The 10,071-nt window shown below is 38.6% G+C and overlaps 1 protein-coding gene across 1 annotated transcript; it reads right to left on the bottom strand.

The window, feature by feature from the left end:
- Nucleotides 1-94: 94 nt before the first annotated feature.
- On the bottom strand, nt 95-7,384 carry LOC137257466 (ras-related protein Ral-A-like). Its single transcript, XM_067794796.1, has 4 exons — nt 6,880-7,384; nt 4,955-5,040; nt 2,341-2,527; nt 95-533 (listed from the first exon to the last, which is right to left on the bottom strand). Exons 1-4 carry the CDS (start codon nt 7,382-7,384, stop codon nt 262-264), a joined length of 1,050 nt encoding a protein of 349 aa, XP_067650897.1. The 3' UTR covers nt 95-261.
- Nucleotides 7,385-10,071: the final 2,687 nt, after the last annotated feature.

Below are 10,071 nucleotides of genomic sequence, written 5' to 3'. Positions count from 1 at the left end.
GTGATGTCACATTCCAAACCGTAGTTATGATTACCATACCATCACAATTGTTTGTGATGTCACATTCCAAAAGGTAGCTATAAGTACCATGAGGAGTATGATATCACAGTTGTATGTTATGTGACATTTCAAATCCTGGACAGAATTGGTATCTTTTTTATTTTGAGCTCAATCTTTGATATCACATCGATAACATCTTCTGAGGTCCTCGTTATGGTTGAATAGATGGAGGTTATTTGCAGGATGATATTAACGAATTCCTCACTGTAGCAGATTTTCGCATGAGCGAACTCGACGTCTAGCCTGCTTGAAAAAGCGACTTAGAAATGAAAGCAGTTTCTTCTTTTTGCCTTTCGGAAACTCTTTACTGGGGTCCTGTTCCTGGGTGTGCAAGGATCCAAGTTGCATTTGAGGTTTGAGTTTGATTCTGATCTGTGCCAACATCCCAACCACTAGGTTGTCCACGTTGTAGTTGAGAGCTGCTGACGTCTCCACACACTTGCAGTCGCATCTGCTTGCAAACGTCCGAATATCTGTAATGAAAATGATAATAGTAAGCATTGGGGGAAAGCATGGAAACCACACGGACATTGCTTACGAAATGCCACGCTTGTATCCCATCTGTATTGGAAGAGTACGCTTTGGCTACCAGGAAGGGTCTTCCTGACTCCCTAGGTAATGGAAAGGGGTATAGTTAAGTTAAGTTGGTTCTACATTTTGCGAACAGTTCTTGATGGATCCGTCTTGACAAAGTTTCTGGAGGAAGTCCCATTCATTTTCTTGGTGGCAGAGTCCCGAGCTGATGACTGTGTTAACCAGCTCGACTGTGGCAAGATCACACAACGCGTCTTTGCTGCGTTTGATAATTTTATTCTGCATGTTTCTAGAATGGTTAAGATTGTTTTCAAATCCCAAATAAGAAACTTAACTTGCAGAATGAAATTAGTCTCCACTTTTCAAAAGTAAATTGCCAAAATATATAATTAATATAAGTCGGAATTCAAAAGATGTATTGGCCGCTCTTAAAGGTGTTACAACAGCTCACGTTTATTATGCATGATGATGATAGAAAATAATAAATGGGTCGGCCTTTTCTTATTTCAAAGTATAACTATATTCACAGCCCCTACCTGTCCATGTATCGTTGTAACAAGTGGTGAAATGAATTCTTTAAAATTAAATGTAAATTATTGTCTGAAAAGACCAATAATTTCAGCTGCAGTCACAACGACTAACCCAGCTCAACCCATTTATTAAACCTGAACTGTCGCTACTACAAAACAAAGACCCAAGAACTTGTATTTTAGATGTGGTAAGAAGGATCGTTTTGCTATTTCTGACAGACCGATAAAACGACAAAGAGAAAGATGGTATTACCCCATCAGAGTCAACATGTTCGAACATGTTGCAAACTGGTGACTTCAATACCAAACAAAAACGAAAGAAAAACTCTAAGTGACCCAGCGTGAATGCCAGTACTTCCCACTAGATATGTAAGGCCAAACTGAAGCGAGAGATAGATGAAGATAAACGGAATAGCTCGAAAGTGAAAGAATTTGGCGTTTTGATATTCACCGTATTGACATTGATGATTGCACTAATGAAAGCAACAAGACTCTTTCCACATCCACAAGTCTTTGCTTGGAACGTGGAATGTACAGATCCATGTCTACCAGAGTACTGTCACTGTTAGTATCAAGACTTAGTTATCTTGATATCAGGTGTTCGGGAAAAGGTTCATCCTGTCCCTCAGTGCAAACGGATTGTCCACTTGAAAACATGGCAATATACGGTACGAGTCAAAATGGGGAATTGCATCGGATAACCATTTTGTCAATGCGTTAAATTTGGAAATGCCCTTCACAAAAATAAAATGAATATTTGTTTTACTGCGGGATTCGATGTAGCAACCGTTGCCAAACACCGTCTGACCAAGCGTTGTATGACGTACTTAAATTTCTTGATGAAATGAGGATGCTCTGGTGCATTTCAGAATCTGTGAAATGTGAAGACCAAAGGTCTGAGCTGTAGGAATATTGTTCGAAAGAGGATGAATCCATGTCTCCTGCCAAACAGTTTTGTGGAGACCTTGTGTTAACACTGAATCTCTATGCATCGACATCAGACATTGACGGGTTGATTGTAATTGAACTATTCGAAAACACGTTTCGGTTGGCCAGTTGAAAGACCATAATGGGATGTCCTTTATGATTAGCCATAACTGGAATATTTATTTGACTCGAACAAGACTGAACCGCAACAAACGCAACCCAGCATGAATAGGATTTCCCCAAAAGGTGAAAATGAAGAACTATTAATAGTCAAGTAAAACACCTTTACCTTCAGCTTTGACGGTTCTCTGCCTGACCAAATCAGCCTTGTTAGCTACCAGTATAATTGGCCGGTCACATCCTCGTTCTACGCGAAGCTGCTTCACCGCGCTGCTGGCGACTTTAAACGACGAAGTGCTTGTAACGTCGAATACGATGGCGTATGCATCAACCCTCAAAGCCTCGCATTCACCAAGCTGATGATGAAGACCAGATAGCTTATGTGATATTTTCTTTTAAAATGTCCAAAATTAAACATGACAGGTGTCTATAGATAATATATACTTAAGAGCAAAAGATACGTAAGTTTGGGAAAAAATGAAATCTCATAAAAGTAAGCGTTCATGTTTAGGTTTTCAAGTTTGAAACGAGTGAGTCAGTGAGTGAGTATAGTTTTACGCCGTACACGCTGAGATATGAATCAGCAAACATGGATGTCAACAATTGAAACTTCTGTCAAAGCAACCACTTACATTTTCAAATCTGAAATTGTTTAAATTTTCTGCATTACTATAACTTGTTAAAATTTCGAACTTCAAGTCATTTTCTTCCAATCGACACATGTGGGTGGTGGAAAATCCAAGAAAATTTGAAAAACGTGAACTTTGTGTATCCTAAATGATATTGGAGATGATTTTCATTATTTAATTATATGTCAAAATTAAATTAGAAAGAGACAAATATATTCAGAAGTACTATTACATTAGACCAAATATGTATAAGATAAATATCCTGTTTAACACCAATAAACTAGGAACTTTAAGAAAACTTTCAAGTTTGTGTAATACAATTGTGGGTTTATTAAGAAATAACCTAATATGTAACTTCTCTTAATGTACACTGCATTTATCATGCCGTTTGTATGTGATGATGCAATACAGTAGAAACTTTAGCATTGTTAGTTCGAATCCCGGTTTGTCTCGATGAAATTTCTCTATTCTGAGTTTGAGGTGTCACCAAAAAGATAAACGAAACTTGAATCGCTCCGGGATTCCCTCCCCAAATTATGCTGAGAAGAATGAGTGAGTGAGATGCATTTTACACCGTACACGCTGTGGCGACGTAAAATAGAGGGAGTATGTTAAAGTCACCTCTAAACCCAGTCCAATCACTCATTCAGAACACATCTAGGCCTTTGAAAATGAAACATTGTCTCATTAGCCGATTCACCTATATCAACATTCACACAGTTAAACAAAAAAGGTTTGAAATTGTGGCTGGTTTTACAGAGCCTAATTCACTAAAAATGTGTTTAATCACAGACATGTCAACAAAATATTTGTCGACGATTTGCTTGAAGGATATTCCTTCATATATTACTTAAATTGTATTCATACTGGAAAATATTTTTCCAGGGACATTTGTGTCATCAGAATATTAAGCCAAATTCTTCTTCGGTTGTATATTCACGTATAATCCTCATCAGTCAATCAGCTCAGAATATTTCCTAATAGGATAAGCTTGTCTGTAAATTGCAGTAAGTGATGATTATTAAATACTAATGTATGCAATAACACTGAGTGATTCTAGAAATAGCAACAGTATAATTCTTCAAGGGATTGGCATCGGTGGAGTACTAATGTGGGTCGATTCATAACACGAATGTGAAGACAAGTCCTCGCGTCCCTTGCGTTGAGCTGCTAGATATTGCTGCAGGCGCCATTACAGATCAGAACAAACTCTCAGTTCCATTGCCATATAGTAATCAATTGGGGGTTAGACTACGCTTGGCCTTTGAACATATATAATTTTGATGTGACAAATTAAATTTCATTTAAATTGAAACGGAGCTTCAATAGGATGGTAGATTTTGAGGAAGACCTGCTTCATTCAGGACTTTAGCATTGTAGGGGTGGCTAGACAGTAGGGAAAGTGATGTGGTTTAGGAAGTAAGAGACAGACTAATGTCGAGTATGCTAGGGTTCCACTTGAAAGCAAATGTAATATATCTACCTGCTCAAAATAAAAGCATATATACAATGCCGGCTTGTTCTATCAGTCGATCCGGCGACATGGTTTGATTCGTGTTATACCACGGGAATGGTTTGCCATACAGTAAACGGGTTATGACGTCTATTCAATCAAGAGCAAACTCATCAGGTGTTGAAGTGTAATCAAATCACATGAATCAAATGGACACTCAGAAGTGGAAATGTAATCAAATCACATCAATCAAGAGCACACTCAACAGGTGTTGAAATCTAATCAGATCACACCAATCAAGAGCACTTTCAATGGGTGTTGAAATCTAATCAAATTACATCTTCAAAAGCAAACTGTCCCGATGATGACCTTTGTTCAAATTAAATCAGTCAAGTGCAAACTCAACAGATGTTGTATCTTAGCAAATAAAACCTATCAAGAGCACACTTAACAGGCGTTGAAATCTAATCAAATTCAGCACGTCAAGAGCACATTGAACATGTCTTTGAATGTCATTTAGAAGTGTAAATACATAAGAATGAAGATTTTATGGATATCAACTTCTTTATGAGAGAACACAACGTTTCGGAGTTAATGCTTGATGAAGGAGTAAGCATTAACTCCGAAACGTTGTGTTCTCTCATAAAGAAGTTGATATCCATACAATCTTCATTCTTACACATTGAACATGTGTTACTCACCAGAGCATCATCAACAAGCTCGACCATTGACTCTTCTCCATCAAGAACCACACACATGGTATTGTCGTCTTCAGCATCACCATCATCTGAAACAACAACGATAATTCACTGTGACCAGTTTGTTAATACCCTTTTTATTTGTGATAGTAGGAGCTGACATTTACAAACTCGTGGCCCAAGGCACTGCAGAACTGCGGCATATAGACGTGCGACAAAACAATCACACGTTCGAACCCTAGTTTAATATTGCTCGTTTGTTGGTTTGTCCATATCGATCCATAGTCTGTCGATTTAAGTAAAATGATAAACAACTATCGGCATCATTTTATTATTATCATTATGGTATGTGACATTTGTATAAGGTAAATATCAAGCATAGCTCATCAAACGGACATGACGTGATGTAGCTAAATCACTGCTGTAACAGGTGTTAAAATGAATCTCCATTCTTGCATAAAGTATAATGCATTATTCCGGCATTGTATTAGGAAAATGTTGCCGATGACTCATTTATGCCTATAGTCTTTTCGTTGTTGGAAACACTATACATCGAAAGCTAGTTGCAACGCCCTGATCCTCACACAGATGACTTTGAAGCGCACGGAATATATCGATCAATCTACTGAGGCTTATAGGTTATAGGTTTTTGTTTCCGTGTTCAATATATGTTACATTAACTAATGATTGGAGGTTACAAATGACTTGAAGGATATTTTGATGACCCCTTTTTCAACAATCACAGGCGGTTTGTAGTCCATTTGTTGAAAATAGATTAAACGCAATAATAATGCATGTTATTACTATGGAATTGGGCAAAGCAATAATAATGCATGTTATTGCTGTGGAATTGGGCAAAGCAATAATAATGCATGTTATTGCTGTGGAATTGGGCAAAGCAAAAATAATGCATGTTATTGCTGTGGAATTGGGCAAAGCAATAATAATGCATGTTATTGCCGTGGAATTGAGCAAAGCAATAATAATGCATGTTATTGCTGTGGAATTAGGCTAATGGTCATCGTCGTGATCATAAACGTGGACGCGCATTCAGGTAATGGGTTCGAAAAACATGTCCAAAATCGACTCAAATACAGTAAAACACCGTTGTGTAGAAGTAAATACGAGTTATCCAATGTTCTCCACAGCAACGAAATGCTGACTAAATACCGAAATATGCAAGGATCTAAACTTTACTTCGTGAGTTCGACATAACGGTGTTTAACTGCAGTAGGCTGTTAGTACCACACCTGTGCTTCTGTAAGTCCCAGGTTCGATTCCCCATATGGGTACAACGTGTGAAACCCATTTTTGGTGCCCTCGCCGCGATATTGCTGGAATATTGCTAAAGGCGGCGTAACTCACTCTCACTCACTCATGATACTAATAATATGTATCATTTGCAACATTTGCGACTTAGTTGGAATGACCTAGCACATAACTGACAAATGGATACTCATAATATGATAATCACATTTCACTGGTACACAGGTTTGACCTCATCATTAACATACGTCTACAGACTTCCTGGAAATAACAATACTGATCAGCAGCAAAGCATGAATACATGAGATGTTTTATGGATAACACATGTCATGTGTAACAATGCATACTTTCATTCTACGCACTGACTCAGCATTATGATGAAGGAGCAAGAACCATCTCTGAAAGGTCGTGCAAAGACTAAAAATAATTTGTCATCCTCTATGGATGTCATGTATTCATGCCCACCCAGCATCTGAATGCTTTTCAAGAACAGCAGATGCATTGTCTGGTCCAGGTTCGATGATTTACAGATCGCTGCCATACTGCTGAGATATTGCTGAGTGCAGCTTAACACTGGACTCACTCACTCAAGAACAGCAGCTCAGCCGCACCGTCTGCTATTTCATTATTACATCAAAAAGAGAAAGGTCATATTCACTTACGTGATGTCGTCTCATATGAATTTGTGAATTCTGATGTAAGGCACTGCCTCATCAAAGAAGTCTTCCCAGAACCGCTTGCCCCGAGGAGGGCTATTTTGTAGTAGGACGTAACAATGGACGACCCGATGCTGACTGTGGTACACGTGCTTAAACTTGACACCTCGGAAATGTCCGACACATCTGACGAAGTGCTTGACTGTCTCGGTTTCTCGTCGAGAAAACTCCCACCTGACAATAAACTGCTCGTGCTGCGTCTTTTGACGGAATCCCCCCGGTTCACAATTCCTTTCGACGTCGTCTTGAAAGATCGCACCCGACATAGTCGACTCTCGTCATCGGAAGCAGATATGCCGGGAGACGAACATGGTACGGTGTACGTCTTGGATGCTTGTCGAAGACTTCTGTTCCTGCAATGTCGAATAAGGGAGCGAGACTTGTGCTTGAACGACTGACATCTGGAATGGGGCTCTGGCGGAAGCTCGAAATCGTAGAAGTTAGAAGACATTTTTTTATGAATTGTTCAAATATAAATATTCAGTAAACTTCTGAAAAGTTTATGTTCTCATATGCTTCCGTACTGATCACAAGTCCGAGGAGTGTTGCGATTTCTTCAGAAATATTGGTAACCAGTATCAGATTCAATGAATGAGCTAACAACATCCAAAGCTCATCAGGAATCTGCGGCACTGCTTGTGGACACCAATGGTTTTATTATGTGCTGTGCACGAGGGCGGTCCACACGTGACCATTTCTCTACAAGCACATCTTCACTTTTGACATGTATTATTAGATGGCACGCTATTGCTTTTCCTCATTCGATTTGTCTCCGTTTGCTTCTTGGTGAAGGTCACCAGCTAAGACGCGGTTCGCTGATGCAGCTGTAGCTGCCAATCCCAAGACCGCTGGCACTATTGGGATTAATTTATTTATATTTTAGAATTCACGTTTTCTGACATTGAATCGAAACACGTGCTATGCCAGGCGCCCTTACATAAACTTACGCTATCTAAACAGTTCGATAGATGACATGTGTTTTTTCTGGATTGTGTTTTATCGGTCCTGTGCTATTTTCGAAATAATCCTTGCAATACGTTGGAAAAATACCTTTCAAGCTCCCGCTCAAACACGGAATGAAGAATGGCCTGAATGATAGATATAGGAGTAAATGACGCATTTACTGAACCTAAAATGGTTCTCGCCAAAAACAAGGTTTACAGCTGTCGATGGTGAGGGTGTTTGAACCTTCTCCATATGTTTTGTTAGTTCGTATTTGCATCAACACATTTGTTATTGCATTGGTTCATTTATTTATTTATTTATTTATTTATTTATTTATTTATTTATTTATTTATTTATTTATTTATTTATTTATTTATTTATTTATTCATATAATTGTAATTAGCTGCATTAAAAAAGTTTAAAGGTTTCTCAAGCATATGTTTTTCACAAGCGACGAGGGCGGTAGGACGTTTGTTTTAATGTTTGATAGATAAGAATGTGACGAAGGAGGGACACATTTTTTATGTTTTTCTCTCAGAAATACAGCGTGGCAAGTTTAGCACGTGTTAACGAGTTGTAGATTCAGTCGCACTAGTTCTTGTAGACAGTCATTTTTATAGTGCACAAATGGATCATCGGGGCGTGGCAAAGTCAACATTATTTTTTTTAAATAGAAATAAACAATACTGTTACGCGCACAAATATGCGTCGATGCCCGAGAAACATTTCACTTTTTTATTTAGCCTTTGAGCGCAACAGTTGAGACTGATATGACTGATTGATTGATTAACTGATCCATTAGCTTGTTGCTTGGATATGTTTTTGCTTGGAGAAAAAACCACAATTTACAAATCGTGCTAGGCTCTTACGTAACTGCAAACATGATATTTACCCATTTTCCCTAAAATCTGGTGTAAGAACGATAGATTATAGTTAAACGTGTTTACAGTGTAATTCGACATCATCTCAGAAAGCGTAACTGTCGTCAGAGTACAGAAGAACAAATTTGATATTGTCAGAGCCAGTCGTCGCAGGCGCTAATGAGAGTTCCGTTCCTGTGTCGAGGTTAAAAACCGTCGTCGGTTCCAACCGGATTATGTGTCGAGTTGTGTCGCCATTCCGTACTGGAATACTGTTCAATGCGGCGCTAAACACAGCTCGCCCGCTCGCTCACTCACTCACTCACTCACTCAAACAAAACGAAGGTGACTATTTACTCCTCGTAATTTAAACCAGAATCCTCGTGTTTTGTGTTTTAGGGCACTTAAGGGAATATTCGTTGTTGTCTTCATCTCAAATACTGCCTGTATAACCAAACACCGACCGTCCGAAAAAGTATCATGTCCGAAAACCTCTGATTCGACGATATAGTCAAACACCGTTTTGCCGAAAATACGGTAGTCTCGAAATCCAGTCATGGTTCCTATGGATTTCTTTGGTTTCCTGTGAAACCTCGGATAACTCGAAGTATTTACGTTGATCCCTTCTACTTCGATACAGATGTGTTTGGCTCTACCTTAACATTCGAGACATTCATGACATTTTGTTCCGTGATGTACCGCCGATTCATATCAAATACACAAATACACTTTCACACATAGAAGTTCTAGACAGAACTGCTATTGCGGACATCCCAGTATTTGTAATACTAGACAGATACTATAGATAGTATGCATTTCTGTCAGTAATACTATTGGTCATCAGGGAGACTCAATATAAATTACATATCTAGATTACAACATTAAATTTTAAAAATCGAATGAATTAATGCAACATTGCATTGAATCGATTCTCGAGCCCTCTATCGGACGAACTGCTCCAAGAGACATCCACAGAGCTATCTCCCTTGGAGAGCTCTTTAACACATATTCTATGACGCACCATGTCATTGAAACCAGTTGGGGAAACACAGACGACACAGCGTGCAACAGTTTCGTTGATTTTTTTCAGCAGCTGTTTACATTCCATATACGATAAGTGTTCTCAGTTTGGAAGCAGTTCGTCTCGAGGTAGCTGTTGTGGATTTAAGGCAAGTTGTCACATACCAAAGTAACCACAACAGAAGAATAGTTTGTTTTGCAAAACTTTATTCCTCCCCTTAAGATATAAGTAACCCCAATACCTATACTAAACTAATTCTACAGGTGCAAATACAACTAACTAATCTAATTACCTAACCTAGCTACATATACA

Source organism: Haliotis asinina, chromosome 12 (assembly GCF_037392515.1).
Source record: "Haliotis asinina isolate JCU_RB_2024 chromosome 12, JCU_Hal_asi_v2, whole genome shotgun sequence".
NCBI lineage: Eukaryota > Metazoa > Mollusca > Gastropoda > Lepetellida > Haliotidae > Haliotis > Haliotis asinina.
Note: the sequence above shows the minus strand (reverse complement) of the source record. Positions and strands in the feature narration are given on the sequence as shown.